The following is an 18,036-nucleotide window of genomic DNA, read 5'->3' as shown; positions in this document are numbered from 1 at the left end:
TGACTCAGAGACACTGAGAGTAGGAGGCACTCTATTTATTAACAGCCTTCACAGTCCACACAGAGTAACTACGGCTCCCAGTCAGGACAGCTGGCAGGCTGCCTGGCTGACGACGCCGAGAAGGTGAAGACGCAGACGGAGACTCCAGCAGCACGACGAGGGGATCCCACTCCAAGTGACAGCCCCGAGCTCCCGCCCGGGGACCCCTTTTATCCTCCCGGCGTGGCCGGAACGGAGCGAGGCCACGCCCCCTTTCTAGAAACTACTAGCGGGTTCCCGGGCTTCCCTCACGTGCCTCTCCTGTAACCTTTCCCCTACATCCCTTTTTCTGGTCTATCACGTGACCTGCTGACAGTCAGGGCTGCTGCAGCTGCAGATCCCCTTCTCTCCAGCAACAAGCGCTATGCTGCTAAGTGACCGATTTTATGTCACTACACATCCATCCAGTTGCATGACTATTGAGTGTGCAGGTTACATAGAGACCCAAAGAGACCCACGTAGCTACTTTAAATTTATTTTGTTATTCAGAATCTTAATTTGGACTGGAAGAATCTGATGAGCTATGAAGCGCTCTTTCACAGATGTCCAGTAGGGGCGGGTCAGCCCTGTAGGGACGTCACCGCCCGCGTCCCCGCGGTGTCTTCGCAGGAGCCACCGGCCCAGGGAGCAATCAGCGGTCGCCCGGAGACGCCGGAGGCGGACGGTGCCGCGGCGTCTCGGTGGGACGGGACCCCCCCAACCGAGAGCGGCCGCCGGTGGCCCCCCACCCGGGTATCCCCGTCGGACAGCGGCGTCGACGTGAGGGACCGCGCGTCGGCGTTGTGCGAGGAGCCGCCACGACGTGGCCGCAGCGGCCACTGCCATCGGCCAACGGCGGCGTCGGTAAAGAAGCACGCACACGGTGCCGCGTGTGGAGCTGCGATGTGATTGGTTGTTTAAAAAAACGTGACGTCAGCGTGTGGAGCTGCGATATTTAATCTGTATGGGATCGAGCGTTTCCCCCTCGCACACGTGGTTTTTCTTTGGTTTCCTTCCACGTGTAAACCTTCTTTAATTCGTCGATAACGCATTGTCGGTCCATCACCTCCTCGTCTCTCCGCTATCTCTATTATCACTCATCGCTCCGGCCACTCTCACACGCCGTCGGTCCATCTCCCTCATGGTTTACTCTGCTACCCCACACCCGCTGAACTCACTACCCGGCCCACCGCTGCTCCATGGCCTCCCGGTCTCGCCGCTCGCTCCTCCGCGCGTCGCGCGCCACCTAAACGCGCACCACTCGCCGTCCCCACCCGAGCGCGGGCCAGGCAAGGCCACGGCGATGGCCCCGTCGGCGGAGGGACGACCGCTTGACCCCGAGCGCTCGGGATGGACCGGTCGCGGCCCCTCGGGCGCACGCAGCGAGGAGGAGGAGGAGGAGGGACGTTCTACGAGCTCCGAGTTCCGCTCCACCGCTACGCTGCGCGCGTTCGCCATCGCCGTCTCCGACAAGGAACTGGAGCTGAGTGCCGAGGCCCTGAGCAGGCTCTGCCGTGACGAGGGGGCGGCTCGTGACGGCGGCGACGGCGGCGTGCGCGGTGGTGAGAATCGCGGCGGTGGCGGCGGCTGCTGCAGCGATGGAGGAGGAGCAGGCGAGGAGGAGGAGGAGGGCGAAGGAAGGGCAAGGCAGCTGGCCACCCTCAAACACAAGTGAGTATCGCAGACGAGTCTCTCAGTCTCTCTGGACGATGACGGCGGAGACGACAAGACACTCGCCAGGGAAAGGAGTGCGGCAGGCTGAAGACCAACACGAGCGGTGACGACGACGATGAGGGTGGTGGGGACGACGGTGGTGATGACGATCCGCACAGGAGGTGATTTGTGGAAGGTTGAGGACCAGACCTCCCGGTCATGGCGTGCGCGGGGAGTGTGCACACAGACGACCCAACTCGAGAATCGAGAGAGAGCGGAGAGCGGAGGGCAGCAGGGGGGGAGCAGGGGAGCAGGGGGGCAGGGGGGCACTCACCCACTCATTCACCCACTCAACCACTCACTCCCCTACGCATTCACCCACTCACCCACTCATTCACTCAGCCAACCACCTACACACTCACCCACTCATTCACCCACTTATTCACCCATCCACCTACACACTCATTCACCCACCCACCTACACACTCGCTCACTCATTCACCCACTCACCCGCGCATTCATCCACTCATTAATCCACTCAACAACAACCACCATTCGCCACGAAGTGGCAGTGACGTCACCACGGCGCTTGTGCCAGGCTATGTGCACATTGAGGCCACGTGAAATGTCGATGGGGCAGACCCAGATGCCACGGGTCGACTGACTGAGATGACTGGCCAATGCACCACCTGTGCTCCCTACTGTGCCAACTTGCTGTGTTTTAGCCACCCGGAGCTCCACTCGTTGTGAGCGTCGCTCCTCTGCCCTCCGTTGTTGCTGGAGGGCGACTGCCTCCAACTGCGCAGTAGAGTCCTTCAGGAGCCTCGATCTTGACACCACTGGTACCAGTCATCAGCAATTCCACTCAGCTCCACGTCCTCCTGTACCACATCACTCCATTTCTTCTCTAGCCCGTGCCGCACCCATTTAGCCCTCTCTATCCGGCCGAACAAAATCTGTTTAGGCATGCAGTGGCTGGGCATGCAGGCTATATGACCCAGCCAACACAGCCTTGCCCGCCATAGGAGCTCACTGATGGTACTTTATCCAGATCTTTCAAGGATTTGTGAGTTCCTCACATAATCCGGCCTGGTTAAACCCAGGATGGACTCTAGGCAGGCCAACCTAAATATTTCTAACTGGTGAAGATGTTCTATTAGGGGGGTCAATGTTTCGCAAGTGTAGAGTAGGGAGGGCATGACTGTGGCCGAGAAGACCTGAAGCTTTGTGTGGAGCGACAGACCAGGTAGCTTCCACACAGTGTTATGCAACCTATTAAAAGATGCCACTCGACTGATTCGGAGTGAGACCTCTGCTGTCAAATTGGAGCCGGTCATGAGCACACTGCCCAGGTATGGGGAACTCTACTCTCTCTACAACTACCCCATCACCAATTGGGAGTTGTGGGGGTGGAGTGTCTGATGGTACAAAATACCCAGGCAGGTGTTTAGTTTTGGTGAGGCTGATGGTAAGGCCCCACCTCTTAGTGGCACTCTCCAGTCTCAGCAGCAGCGTCTCCAACTCCTCCTCTGAATGAGCAGCTATTACCAAATCATCGGCATACATAACGTGGTTGACCAATAGGGAGCCATCCCTTGATCGTACCCGGGCATCGATCAGCCTCCCATTATATCTGTACCAAATGGAAATTCCCTCGGTACAGCTATTGAAGGCTTCACGAACTACGTGGTCAGAATAGATATTAAATAATGTGGGAGCCAGAGGACATCTCTGTCGGACTCCAAGGTGAACAGGAATGGCTCCGACTCCCAATCACGTAGTTTTACCCGGGCCCGCTCACCATCATGAAGGTCCTTAATGATCATGAGCAGAGGGTCAGGGACTCCGAATGCACGAATAACCCAGAGCCCAGGCCTACTGATGGTATCATAGGCCTTGACCAGGTCAATAAAGCAGAGATGTAGGCTTTGTTGGAATTCCCTACACCTCTGCTGTAGCAGACGGACAGAAAATATGGCATCTGTGCAGGACCGCCCTTTCCTGAAACCACATTGGGGCTCCACAAGCCTCTTTTCAGCGTGCCTGGCAAGGCGAAGTTGAATAATCCTTGCCCGGACCTTTCCCAGCACACTGAGGAGTGAGATGCCCCTGTAGTTGTTACAGTCTGTGCGATCCCCCTTCTTAAAGAATGGGACCACCAGGGCCTCCTTCCAATCCTGCGGAACCCGTCCAGTGGTCCAGACTGGTATTATGATGTCATGTAGGGTAGTCTCTGCATAAATGCCACCCTCCCTCAGGATTTCGCTTGGGAGACCATCTCTGCCCGGTGCCTTTCCTGGTCTGAGACTCTGGATCGCCTTCAGCACTTCCTCAACAGATGGCACCTCAGCCAGCCACTCACAGGTGGCGACTACTTCCAATATTTGAGGCACCGCAGCTTCAGCAGGGTCATCCCCACTTTGTGCCACGATGTTTTCCAGGCTGAGGGATTTCCCCTCCCCAAGACCTCACAGAAATGCTCAGCAAATCTGCAAACCTGTTCCTGGGGGTCGGAGATTGGATTCTCTTTCTTTCCCCAAATGATGGTGATAGGTGTGGCACCACAAGTTACTTTTTTGATGGAATTAAAGAGTGATTTGTGATCGCGGGCCACTGAGGCAGATTCAATCTCCTCAGCAACACACTACCACCACCCATCCTTGGAGTGCCTCACGACTCTCCGAGTGAAGGCTGCGGTAAGCCTCATTCTCTGATGTGGGATGCTGCAGACGATGAGTGGGCCTATCGCTTTTTCTCAGCCAGCTTGAACACCTCCTCTGTCAGCCAGGGTCTCTGGGGAGGTCTAGACCGTGTACCCAAAGCAGCCATTGCAGCTGCATGATCCACGATCTAAACCTCGCCCATTTCCCCTCAACATCAGGAGGAGTGGGGGACGATGCCAACTCCAGCTGCAAGTGATGATGAAATTCTCGCTTGCAACTTTAATCAGCTAGGTGAGACCATGCCACTAAGGGTTTGAATGGGGTCCTGGGTGTACACCGACCACCGGAGTGGAAGAATGGCAGGCACATCTTACAGATGACAAGTCGATGGTCAGTGGGCAGATCAGTTCCACGGGAAGTCCTGGTGTCAAGGACATGGGCCCGCATCCGCTGTTCCGTCACTATGTAGTCCAGCAGATGTTCTTGCTTGGACCCAGCATGCATCCTCAATGCCAGAACAGCGTATTGGTAATTACAAGCCCATGGAGCTGCAAAAGAATCTAGCAGCCTCCTACCGTTGTTATTGCGCTGATCTGGCCCATGCCTTCCAATCAATCCAGACCAGGGGCCAGTATCATGACCAACTCGGGCATTAAAGTCACCCTAAAGGATGACTCTATCCCGAGGGGCCACTTTAGCCAGCACCTGTGACAGGAGGTCATAGAATGCATCTGACTCATCGGCCTTGCCTGCATCCCTCTACGGATGTTCGTCTTCGGTGGGGGCATAAGTAATCACGACCACCACTCCTCGCCTCCGGTTGATGGGAAGGCGAGCCCAATGTAGCCTGGGGCTTACAGCTTCCCACACCTAACAGCCATGCTCCCATGCCCCCTTCATCCACTCACCCACTTATTCACCCACTCATTCACTCAGTCACCCACGCATGAATCAACTCATTCACCCACTCAACCACTCATTCACCCACTCACCCACTCATTCACCCACTCACCAACTTACCCATTCACCTGCTCATTCACCCACTCACCCACTCATTCACCCACTCATTCACTCACTCACCCACTCATTCACCCACTCATTCACCCACGCGCTCACCCGTGGCTCGCTCTCCCCCGTGCAGGCGGCGCCGCCTCTGGGCCACGGCGCTGCTGCTGCTGGAGCGCGGCGCCGACCCCGGCGCGGGCGGCGGGGACCGCGCGCCGTGCCTCCTGCTGGCGGTGGGCGCCGGGGACGCCCGCGCCCTGCGCCTGCTGCTGGAGCGTGGGGCGCCGCCTGACCAGCGCTTGCCACCCGAGGTAGCCGCGTCTCTCACGGTGACACCGACACGGAGAGAGCGTTGTTTTATCCGTTGCCAGCCGTGTCCGGGTTTTCGTGGCTCGACGACGACATTACTGGTCAGCGTCACCATGACGACGACGTTGGTGGTGAGCGTCGCCGTGACGACGACGTTGGTGGTGAGCGTCACCGTGACGACGATGATGATGATGTTGTGAGCGTCACCGTGAAGACGATGATGATGATGTGAGCGATGGCGACGCGGGTGCAGATGGGAGGTGTCCCCGCCCTGCTGGTGGCCGCTGGCACGCCGGGGCCGCGCGGGGTCAAGATGGTCTCCCTGCTGCTGGACGCGGCGGCCGACCCGGACGTGCGTGCGCCCCACACGGAGGCCTCCTTCTTCCCTCCCGACCAGGTCAGGGGCCTGGGTTCGAGCCGGCGCCATGGCGCCAGCAGGGCAGTGCCGCCTATCCCCACACCACGTGTTTGTCTGTTGTCATTGTCTTAACTCTTGTTGTTTACCAAGATCACGCTTGCAAATGAGACTCTTCTCTCCTCATTCCTTCACTCACCCATTCATTCACCCATTCACCCACCAATTCACCCACTCACCCATGCATCCACTCGCCCACTTGCCAATTCACCCACTTGCTCATTGACCCATTCATCCACTCGCCCGTTCATCCATTCATCCACTCCTCCACTCACCCACTCGCGCATTCACCCACACGCCCACTCGCCCATTCACCCACTCATCCATTCGCCCACTCACACACTCGCCCACTTGCCCGTTCATCCATTCATCCACTCCTCCACTCGACCACTCGCGCATTCACCCACACGCCCACTCACCCATTCACCCACTCGCCTACTCACCCACTCATCCACTCACCCACTCATCCACTCGCCCACTCGCTCATTCACCCATTCACCCACTCGCCCATTCACCCACTCGCCCACTCGCCAATTCACCCACTCGCCCACTCACCCACTCACCCATTCACCCACTCGCCCACTCACCCACTCGCCTACTCACCCACTCACCTACTCACCCACTCACCCACTCATCCACTCGCCCACTCGCCCATTCACCCACTCGCCCATTCACCCACTCATCCACTCACCCACTCGCCGATTCACCCACTCACCCACTCGCCCATTCACCCACTCGCCTACTCACCCACCCACTCACCCACTCATCCACTCGCCCACTCGCCCATTCACCCACTCGCCCACTCACCCACTCGCCTACTCACCCACTCACCCACTCATCCACTCGCCCACTCACCCACTCGCCCACTCGCCCACTCACCCACTCACCCATGCGTGCCCGCGTGGCCGCGCCGTGCGCAGGGTGCGGACCACGCGGTGTGTGGCATGGCGAGGAGCGACGCTGCCCAGGCAGGGGTCCCTGCCCAGTTCCATGGCCGCCCCCAGCAGCCCCCTGCAGCGGGGGGACTCACAGCCCTGCACGTGGCTTGCCAGCGCTCCGACAATCCGCAGGTGCGTTGAGCGTGTGAATGTCAGTGTCAGTGTCAGTGCGTGTGGCTAAAGCACAGCAAGTTGGTACAGTAGGGGGCACAGGTGGTGCATCAGCCAGTCATCTCGGTCATCTCAGTCAGTCGACCCGTGGCATCTGGGTCTGCCCCGTGACCTCCTGCCAGCAGGCGTTTGACACTTCACGTGGTCTCAAGGTGCACATGGCCTGGCACAAGCGTCGTGGTGACGTCACCGCCACTTAGTGGCGAATGGCAGTTGTTGTTGTTGTGTGTGAGTGTGAGTGTCAGTGCACGTGTGTGTGAGTGGGTGTGTGTGTGAGTGTGAGCGTTTAGTGTAGCGGCGACCCGAGTGTGATTCCCGCTCACACCGAACACCAGTGAAGATTTTCTGAACCGGTCCATGGGTCTCCCCGAGGTCGACTCAGCCTCAAATGAGTACCTGGTGCGGTGGTGTAAACATCGCCACCGGGGAGACAAAGGCGGCCGGGCGTGGTGCTGGCCACCCACCTCCTCGTGTGCCATACCATTCATAGGTGCTCGCCAACAGCACTTGCCCAACAGTCTGTTGAGGCTGTACTGGGGATCTTTGTCTTTGGTGTCTGTGAGATGGTGACGATGGCGCCGCCGCCGCGTGTGTGCAGTGCGTGCAGGCCGTGGTGCGCCTGCTGCTGCGTCACGGCGCCAGCGCGGACCCGGTGTGGGCCGGCCACTCGCCGCTGTCCCTGGCGGTCGCCTGCGGGAACCTCCCGGTGAGCTCCCCCGCGGCTCGCCAACCCTCGTCGGTGCCGGCCTGGCGGCGCTCGCCCCGCGGATGACGCACGGGCGGCGGGCTCGACCTTTGTCTCTGTGCCGGCGAGCGCAGGCGGTGGAGGAGCTGCTGAGCGCCGGCGCCGACCCGGACCTCACGCTGCCGCGCGGCGTCGGCAGCGCGCTCTGCGCCGCCGCCAATCCCGGCTACTCCCACGGGGGCCTCGACGTGGCGTCGCTCCTCGCGCTCGTGAGAGACCCGCACGGCCATACCCGTCGCCGTGCGCCGGGCGCGGAGACGCCCGCGTTACGCCCGCCGCACCTGGAGGCGTCGCTGCCCCGACGGGGGCGTCGCTGCCCCAACAGGGGGCATCGCTGCCCCAATGGGGGGCGTCGCTGCCCCAACGGGGGGCGTCGCTGCCCCAACGGGGGGCGTCGCTGCCCTGGGAGCCTGCCCGGTCGGGCACGGCGCTCGCACGCCTGTCCGGGCGCCGTCCCGGATCCACGGCGGTCGCTGCCACCCCTCGCTCTGCGTTACCGATAGCCCCGTGACACGGTTACGCGCCGGTAACCTGTCACGCGGTCACCGCTGAGCGAACCCGAGCATCGACCCCCGTTCGCCTTGCGAGACGAGGCCGATGGCACAAGCTGGCGACGCTCTCTAGCCCGAGGGCGGGCGTCGTGGCCGCCACCCCCTGGCTTGCCCCGGGCACGGCAGTGCAGCAAGTGGGTTCGATCCGTATGGGGATCGAGCGTCACCTCCCCTCCCTCTTGCTTCCCTTGCGGCCTGTGGGTTTTCTCCGGTCGCAGTTAGGCCAAACATCCCAATGTAGAACCGCAGAGCTTGGGAAATTGTTGGTAGCTCCGGTTCTGGCCGCCTTCCCGGATTCCTGCAGCCGAAGGAAAAATTCCGACTGCCGCGGCGTTCTGAGCCACGACCTCAGCGCGCCTTGCGCTTTGTGTCGAGTAGAACCCCTCTTGTGTATAGCAGTGTAGTGTATAGTAGTGTAGTGTCTCTATAGAGCCCAATGTGTTCGCTTACCAACCGTTCCCCTGTTGGACAGGTTGTTATAGGTACAGTAAATATTACATTATGCATTGATTAACCACGTTTCTTGTAGTAATATGCGTTCATTATGTTGTTAGTATCTTTATTTATTAATATTCATTGTTTAAATATTATAAAGTACGTCTTTTGCGGTGAAAAGCGATTTCGATGCCATTGGAACAAATTAAGCCTTTATCGTGCATTCCCTACACTCGCTTAACGACCAAATCACTGAACGACCGGTTTCGTGCTAAGAGGGCTTCTACCGTAGCTGGCGCTCGGCCGTGTTCCGTGCAGATCGACCGGCTCATCGCGGCCGGCGCCAGCGTCCTGTCGCCCGTCCGCGTGCGCGACGGCGCCAGGCTGGCGGTCGGCACCGTCGTCGACTTCGCCTTCATGCACTTCAACCAGGTGCGCTCACCACGCTCGCCACGCTCGCCACGCTCACCACACTCACCACGCTCACCACGCTCACCACGCTCGCCACACTCACCACGCTCGCCACACTCGCCACGCTCACCACGCTCACCACGCTCGCCACGCCCGCCACGCTCACCACGCTCACCATGCTCACCACGCTCACCACGCTAACCAGGCTCACCGCACTCACCACGCTCACCAGGCTCACTGCACTCACCACGCTCACCGCACTCACCAGGCTCACCGCACTCACCACGCTCACCACGCTCACCGCACTCACCACGCTCAACGTGCTCACCGCGCTCACCACGCTCACCGCATTCGCCAGGCTCGCCGCGCCGGAGGTCGGTGAGCCAGCTCTCGTTCGCTCAGCCCGGTCACTCGGGAGGTCCAAGTGGCTGCTCCGGCACGTGACGAGACACGGCGCTAGTTAACTTGACAACGTTCACAAACATTTCAAGATTTATCGTCACGATCATTGCAACGATCGTGACGATGATCACCACAAGAACAATCTCCCACGCGTGCATGCCTGCTTTGCTTGCGAGTGCGTTGGTGAGTGCGTTGATAAGTGCGTTGGTGTGTGCGTTGATAAGTGTTGGTGAGTGCATTGATGGGTGTTGGTGTGTACGTGAGTGCGTTGGTGTGTGCGTGAGTGCGTTGGTGCGTGCATTGCCGAGTGCGTTGGTGAGTGCGTTGGTGAGTGCATTGATGAATGTTGGTGTGTACGTGAGTGCGTTGGTGTGTACGTGAGTGCATTGGCGCGTTGGTGAATGCGTTGGCCCGTGTGTTGGTGTGTGTACCGGCGCGTGCACCCGTGGTGCGACTCTGCGGCTCGCAGGACCGGCGCGTGGCCCACGCCCCATACCACGCGCTCTCTCCGAGCGAGCGGGCGGCGTTCACCGCGCGCCGCGCTGTGCTCGCCCACCTGGGCGCCGCGCTGCGCCACGCCGCCGTCGCCCGCCAGCGCCGGCGCCTCGAGGCCTTGGCGGAGCGAGGGGTCGTCAGTAAGCCGCTCGCCGCTCAACCCGAGCTGCTCACGCGCCCGTCGTTGCATTGCCCTTGCGCTGGTCGCTTGTTTGGCGTTGTCCTCCGTCTAACAGGGCCATGAAGAAGGAGGCTGTCGCTGGTGTAGGGCAATCAGTATCAAAGACAATGAAAGTTTATTATTATTATTAGAATCAGAGCATGTTTTCTATGATACAGGTTTTTTGGGATAGATCGCGTAAAATATAAATGTGTCGTTAAACCCGCCACCACCCAACACAGCCAACTAGTGAGGGTTGTCACGTAAACAGAACATGCCAAATCGTCACTGGTACAACACTAACCGGTGTGTTGGAGAGCCAAGCCACAACATTTACAATCTTAGTACGACGTTTCGCCAGTAATTACAACCAGCTTCATCAGGCGACAGCCAGATTTGTATTATTGGTGCCACGACTACGTGGTCAATGCAGACTTGATGCCTTGGAATAGGTGTGTGTCTATTTGGTAGTTGAACATCTTAAACACCTCCTGTTTTATTGCCAGAAAGGGGTAGAGGCCTATTCTTATTTTTATCATCATTTGGAGACTGGCAAAAAAGGTTCCCGCCAAGACGTCTCTTCTTATCCCCGCACTGCGTAACCCGGCAAAGCCTCAATCAAGAATCTGGTGCACTGCGTAAACATCGCCACTGGGCAAAGGCGTTCGCGCGCAGTTGCTGGCCACCCGGCTCCCTCGTACGTACGTACGTTGAAGTTCTTTCGCACCGTACATGGCCAACCGTGATAATCGGAGGTGCGGGGGAAGGGCAATTAAAACACAAAAATGAATTTGCGTTGACAATCTGGGCGCTTTAAAAATGCAGAGCTCCGAGTGGCTTCCGAAACCGCTCGCGCCCGACTCTCGTAGGCGGCTCTCGTAGGCGCCGGCCGCCCTTAGCACTTGTCCCGACGGCCAGTTGAAGGCTACACGGGGGGCTTTGCTTGTGCGTCTCCGCAGCGGTGGGGCCCAGCAAGAGCTTCGTGTACACCGGCGCGGGCGCGACCGTCCCCACGGCCTCCGGGCTGTCCCCTCGCTCGGCACGACGCTCCTCCTCGCCGCACTCCCCACGGAGGTAACGACGAGATGACGACGCTCGCTCACGTTGCCTTTGTGCGTCACGGTGGCCGGGAGATGTTAACTACCTCGCCTGGTATGCAGGAAGTCGTGGGTTCGATTCGGACGCTGACGCCTGCTGCTGTATATTTGGAGTTTGCGTGTCTCTCTCACTGCGGCTGGGAGATGTGAACTACCTCGCCTAGTATACAGGCTGTCGTGGGTTCGATCCAGACTTTGACATCTGGATATTTGGAGTTTGCGTGTGTCTCTGTCTCCCCGTGGTCGCGTTGATTTTATTCTGGGTCCTCCGTTTTTCCCCTCCACATTTAGAATCAACATCACGCGTTTAGAGCATTTGGCTGCTCTAATATGAAGTGGGCTTACACGGTAAGCCCACTTCATATTCTTGGGTCTATCGCTAAAGTCGTGTAGATAGGTTCAAAGAAAATAACAAAAATCTACGTGACTTTAGCGAAAGACCCAAGAATATGGAATTCCTGCAGTCGCGAGAGCTTTAAGTTGAGATCTAAGCCCACTTCGTCGAGCTCCCATTTGTGGTGGCCCAGGCCCCACTGAGCTACGTAGCAACTCCGTGGTGCATTCCCTGGTAAAACAAAAAAAATATTTGTTTAGTTTTTTTTAGTTTTGCGGTTTTGTTCTCCGCGGCTCAAATCCGTCCAGGCCAACCGCGGTGGGTCACTGCTGGCGTATGAACAACGCTGATTCACCGCGCGCTGATTCACCGCGCGCTGATTCACCGCGCGCTGATTCACCGCGCGCTGATTCACCGCGCGCTGATTCACCGCGCGCTGATTCACCGCGCGCTGATTCACCGCGCGCTGATTCACCGCGCGCTGATTCACCGCGCGCTGATTCACCGCGCGCTGATTCACCGCGCGCTGATTCACCGCGCGCTGATTCACCGCGCGCTGATTCACCGCGCGCTGATTCACCGCGCGCTGATTCACCGCGCGCTGATTCACCGCGCGCTGATTCACCGCGCGCTGATTCACCGCGCGCTGATTCACCGCGCGCTGATTCACCGCGCGCTGCCTCTTCACGGTCGCAGACGAGAAACCCGCGCGGGCACCAAAGAGAGAAGCATGGCGGCGAATGAAGAGAAAATCGTGAGGTGTGAACGTGCGAGCACACACACACACACTCCCACGATACACACACACACCCACGATACACACACACACGATACACGCACACTCCCACGATACACACACACACTCCCACGATACACACACACACTCCCACGATACATACACACACTCCCACGATACACACACACTCCCACGATACACACACACACTCCCACGATACACACACACTCCCACGATACACACACACTCCCACGATACACACACACTCCCACGATACGCACACACACACTCCCACGATAAACACTCCCACGATACACACACACACTCCCACGATAAACACACACACTCCCACGATAGACACACACTCCCACTATACACACACACACACTCCCACGATACACACACACACTCCCACGATATACACACGCACACACTCCCACGACACATATTCCCACAATACACACACACATACTCCCACAATACACACTCCCACGATACACACACACTCCCACAATACACACACACATACTCTCACGACACACACACTCCCACAATACACACTCCCACAATACACACTCCCACGATACACACTCCCACGATACACACGCACACTCTCCCACAATACACACACACACGCACACACTCCCACAATACAACAACCGCCATTCGCCACTAAGTGGCGGTGACGTCACCACGACGCTTGTGCCAGGCCAAGTGCACCTTGAGGCCACGTGAAGTGTCGAACGCCCGCTGACAGGAGGTCATGGGGCAGACCCAGCAGGTGCCACGGGTCGACTGACCGAGATGACCGAGATGACTGGCTGATGCACCACCTTTGCCCCCTACTGTACCAACTTGCTGTGCTTTAGCCACCCGGCGCTCCGCTCGTTGTTGTGAGCGTCGCTCCTCCGCCCTCCGTTGTTGTTGGAGGGCGACTGCCTCCAACTGCCCAGTAGCGTCCTTCACGAGCCTCCTCCACTGAGGCCGATCTTGACACCGCTGGTACCAGTCATCGGCAAGTCCACTCAGCTCCACGTCCTCCTGTACCACATCACTCCATCTCTTCTCTAGCCCGTGCCGCGCCCGTTTAGCCCCCTCGATCCGGCCGAACAAAAGCTGTTTAGGCATGCGGTGGCTGGGCATGCGGGCTACATGACCCAGCCAACGCAGCCTTGCCTGCCGGAGGAGCTCACCGATGGGACTTTGCCCAGATCTTTCAAGGATTTGTGAGCTCCTCACACAATCCAGCCACAATACACACACACACTCACACACGATACACACACACACGATACACACATGCACTCCCACGATACACACACACACTTCCACGATACACACACATGCACACACTCCCACGACACACACACACTATCGGGACTGTTCCAGATTTTTGGATTCGTGAATATCAATGAGTGAATGTCAAAGTGAGTGAATGTCTCCCTGCCTTGGCGCTTCCAACTGCAGTTCTGTGATGAGTCAGCGAGTGAATGAATAAGTAATACAGGAATATGTACGGGACCTTTTTTCCCTGTATAATGAAAAACAACGATAGGTGTCACCCTTTCTGCTAATTCTGCATTAACCACACGTACTTGCATGTTTAGCCTCAAGTGGTGAATGCAGACTTGATGTCTTGAGAAGCGGTTTTCATTTTGGTGTTTGAACACCTCCTGTTTTATTGCCAGAAAGGGGTAAAACCTCTTCTTGTTTTTGTATCAAGTGAACGAACGTCTCCCTGGCCAGGCGCTTCCTGCTGCGGTTCTGCTACGGCTGCGGCCGCGCCGTGGGCGTGCGCCTGTCCCCGTGCTCGCGATGCCGCGAGGTCCTCTACTGCAGCCGCGCGTGCACCGTCGCCGCGTGGGCCGCCTGGCACCGCCATGAGTGCGTCCGCGTGCCAGGTGCGGTGCCCCCCCCCCTCAACCCCCCCCCTCAACCCCCCCCCTCAACCCCCTCCTCAACCCCCTCCTCAACCCGCTCCTCAACCCGCTCGTTCGCTCCGTGGGTGGCACGTGCGTGATCTTTGAACATCTTTCGCGCCGCACGTCGCCGCCCAGTGCTAATCGAGCCCGCTCCTCATTCGCTCACCCATCCATTCATTCTATCAACAACGGCCGCCTTTCGCCACCGGCATCACCACAGCACTTGTGCCAGGCTAGGTGCACCTTGAGGTCAGGTGCATTGCGGAAGGCTCACCGACGGGTCACGCGACAGACCCAGGCGTTCGGGGTTGACAGATGCACCACCTCGGCTCCCCACTGTGGCGCCTTGCTGCGCTTGAGCCGCCGGACGCTCTGCTCGTTGTTGTTGTTGTTGCGCGTCGCACCTCTCCATCCTTCCTAGTTGTGAACTCGCTCATTTCCTTCCCCATTCGCTCACCCACTCATTTCTGTCGCTCGCTCGCTCACTTTACCCAGCCCCTATTCACTCGTCCGCTCACAGAGCCCTCTCTCCTCGACAACGCAAATCACATTGTGGTTCCTATTACTCTCACATCATCCCATAAATTCAGCAGCCTGCCGGCGGGGCCCATCGCCGCTCCGCGCGATCTCACGCTGCACCTCGCCCTGGCGCGTTCCGCTCACCTGCCGCTCCGTGCGTCTCCGTGGCAGGTCAACGCAGGCAGCAGCGCAAGGGCAAAGCCGACGCGGCGCTCGACGTAAAGACCGCGAAGCAGCAGCCCGCCGCCGTGCTGCCTTCGTGCTCGGAAAACTACAGCTTCAACTAACACCAGGAACGGCCAACGGTCCGGAAGGGAGCCGGGGGATGCTGCCACGGTCCCCCGGCTGTCTGCCCCCGTCTCCTCCTCATCTCTCCCGCGGCCAAGACGATCGCGGCCACGACCATCGGCCACCTTCATTCGCATTTTGACAACGGCCGCTCTCGTCGGCCCGTCGCCCACTCGTCTCTCCGCTAACGCGACGACCGTGGCTGTTGAGTGGGTGTGTGGCTGTTGAGTGGGTGTGTGGCTGTTGAGTGGGTGTGTGGCTGTTGCTACAGCCGCTCCCTTCCCTCCAAAGTTGCCGTCTCCTGCCCAAGCTGCAGCCAAAATTGTTCCCCCTCCCTCTCCCCACCATCCCTCCCCCTCCTCCCCCTCCCTCCTCCTCCCTCCCCCCTCTTCCCACCCTCCTCCCCCCTCCCTCCTCCCTTCTCCCTCCTCCTCCCTCCCTCCCTCCCTCCCCCTCCACCCCCCTTTCTGCCCTTGCACAGCTCAGCTTTGAAAATCCGCTTCTCTTCCCAGGCTTGTAAACGCTGCCCTGATGCTCAGAGCTCGTCAGCCCCCCCTCCCCTGGCCGTCTGCGCCGTGGCGGCGGCGGAGGCGGCTTTACCGTACGGACGTCCGATTTAACGACAGCGATGGACAAATCCATCCGCGGGCACGTCACACGCGGCGGCTCCGTCAAAAGCTCACAGGGTAACGCTTCTCATGCAATCCGTGTGTGGCCACAGGCTGTGGGTGGAAAATATCCTTTGGGGGGGGGGGGGGAGCTGACATCGTTGTGATAAATGAAATCACGTATAGCGAATTGAATGTCTATTTTTTGTAAACAATTTTTTTTATTTTACCAGGTAAGGCCCACTGAGCTATAAAGCCATTTCTCAGAAGCGACCTGACCACAAATGATAGCTCAACGAAGTGGCTTATCACGTGGAAATGTAGAGCAGCGGCCAAAGACTCTGGAAGCGTGGTGTTGTTGATTATAAACGTGGAGGGGAAAACCGGAAGACCCAAAGAAAAATCCACACGACCACAGGGAGAGAGAGAACATGCAACCTCCAAATATACATGAATCAGGGTCGGGATCAAACCCACAACCTCCTGTATACCAGGCGAGGTAGTTAACATCTCGCCACCGATACATATATTTTACAAGAATGTCCAAAAACTAGAGCGGAAGGCCGCCACTCGCAGAGCACGCGGTGGACGGGCGTCCAAGGGCACTGGTCACCTGACCGCGTGGGGGGACCCCCTGCTCTGTGGGGGGGGTGACCCCGCACTCTCGCCGTGGCCGCCTTGCAGCGGTGCTGCGGGGTCGGCCGTGTGCACGCCAGGGAACACTGGAGAGGTTCCAGGAGGCGGATCCCCTCCAGCCCCGGCTACCCACCACGTGCATGTTGTATGTTGCATGTTGTTTGTTGAACTTCTTTTGCACCGTACGCAGCCGCCAACTGTTCTCATCGGAGGTACGGTGGAGGGGGGACAACAAAAACGCGTGGTCTCATACGAAAGCGGTCGGCTGGGGTCACGGGACCCACAGTGGCTTTGTCACGTACACAGAGATACTGGGTGCAATCGTGCAGCTGGGGTTGCCTCCACTAAAGGGCCATTCTCAATGTCGCTGCTGAATCGGCGTTTCCAGTCGTTCGTTTTTTTGACGTGCCATGCCGAGTTTAGTCATCGCCTCTTGTCGCCCCGAGCCGTTGGGCGACCGCGATGGGAAACCGTGAATAAAGACGCCATCTCCGTCTGCCAGTCCTCGTCTTCCACGGTTGCGCTTTAGGGGGCAGGGGGCACTGTCTTCCGAGCCGCGGCTCCGCTCCGGCCTCGCTCCCCACGCACGGCACGGCGCCTCCTGCTGCAGCCGCTCAACTACTCCCACAGACGACGCAGGAGCGAGAGGTGGGAATCCTGCGCTTGGCCGCGACCCCCCCCCCACCCACGCTCAGAGCCGGCTCCAGTTAATCGTCGCCTCGAGCCACGGCTCGCTTTGAGCCCGAGCCCAGAGTCGAACCCGGGTCGCGGGCGAGCGGCGCGCGGTTTCGCTCCACGTCGGCGGCCGCGCGCGCCGATCGGCCACCGGGCCCCGCTCCGTCAAGGACGCGGCGTCGGGGTCATGCAACAGAAGTGCGTCCTTTATTCTTATTTTATTTCTGCTACCGAGTCACGAGGCGTAACGATGCGCAAAGAGAAGTGCAAACACAGCTACAGTCGGTCATGGAATTGCACAATCCTGAAGTTCAAAACACTTTCCTTCACAGCTATAGCAAATGCTCATGGAAACACTCACAAGTCGCTGAGGGTTTTTTTTTTCGTAATACCACCAAAGTCCCACGGAAAGCTGAGGATCGGGGGGGGGGGGGTGAACACAGGGGGGGGGGGGTGTGAACAACACGGGGGGTCGTGGGCACCACGTGGCGAAGGGGCGACGCAAGTGAAGCTGCCTGGCAGCTGCCACCTTCCTCGGGGAGTTTGGAATTTCTCGCGCTGATTGTTCCTTTCCGTCAACCGGTAACCAAATGTAAATAAAGCCGCGGGAGAAAACCGGTTGGTACCGGTTTGCCGCGCACAAGAGAAATGTCCAGAACAATGAGCACAAGGTGTTTTAACTTTTTAAACACCCGATGACCTCTTCCAAGACATGTGGCCAGCGCGGAAGAGTAGACCAAACACCCCCGAGGGCTCCCTCCCCGTGATGACCCGTCTGCCCAGCAGTGGCGTGAGCAACCAATTGCACCTTTACCGAGGGGAGTCAAACTTAGGCCGCGGTGCGGTTCGT

At 58.7% G+C, this 18,036-nt stretch overlaps 1 protein-coding gene across 1 annotated transcript in view; it reads left to right on the top strand.

Moving 5' to 3' along the window:
- Positions 1-15,625, top strand: part of ANKMY1 (ankyrin repeat and MYND domain containing 1) — a 31,510-nt gene extending 15,885 nt beyond the window's left edge. The window contains exons 10-23 of the mRNA XM_078616794.1: positions 649-882; positions 1,298-1,689; positions 5,476-5,650; positions 5,902-6,045; positions 6,984-7,133; positions 7,771-7,878; positions 7,992-8,334; positions 9,085-9,506; positions 9,673-9,688; positions 10,079-10,351; positions 11,331-11,445; positions 12,499-12,561; positions 14,285-14,439; positions 15,151-15,625. Coding sequence (XP_078472920.1) covers positions 649-882; positions 1,298-1,689; positions 5,476-5,650; positions 5,902-6,045; positions 6,984-7,133; positions 7,771-7,878; positions 7,992-8,334; positions 9,085-9,506; positions 9,673-9,688; positions 10,079-10,351; positions 11,331-11,445; positions 12,499-12,561; positions 14,285-14,439; positions 15,151-15,266 — 2,706 coding nt within the window. The 3' untranslated portion in view covers positions 15,267-15,625. The remainder of the gene's footprint in view (positions 1-648; positions 883-1,297; positions 1,690-5,475; positions 5,651-5,901; positions 6,046-6,983; positions 7,134-7,770; positions 7,879-7,991; positions 8,335-9,084; positions 9,507-9,672; positions 9,689-10,078; positions 10,352-11,330; positions 11,446-12,498; positions 12,562-14,284; positions 14,440-15,150) is intronic.
- Positions 15,626-18,036: the final 2,411 nt, after the last annotated feature.

The sequence above is a fragment of the Lampetra planeri genome, chromosome 51 (assembly GCF_965212315.1).
Source record: "Lampetra planeri chromosome 51, kcLamPlan1.2.h2, whole genome shotgun sequence".
Lineage (NCBI taxonomy): Eukaryota > Metazoa > Chordata > Hyperoartia > Petromyzontiformes > Petromyzontidae > Lampetra > Lampetra planeri.
The sequence above is the reverse complement of the archived record's forward strand: the minus strand, read 5'-3'. Positions and strand labels throughout refer to the sequence as shown.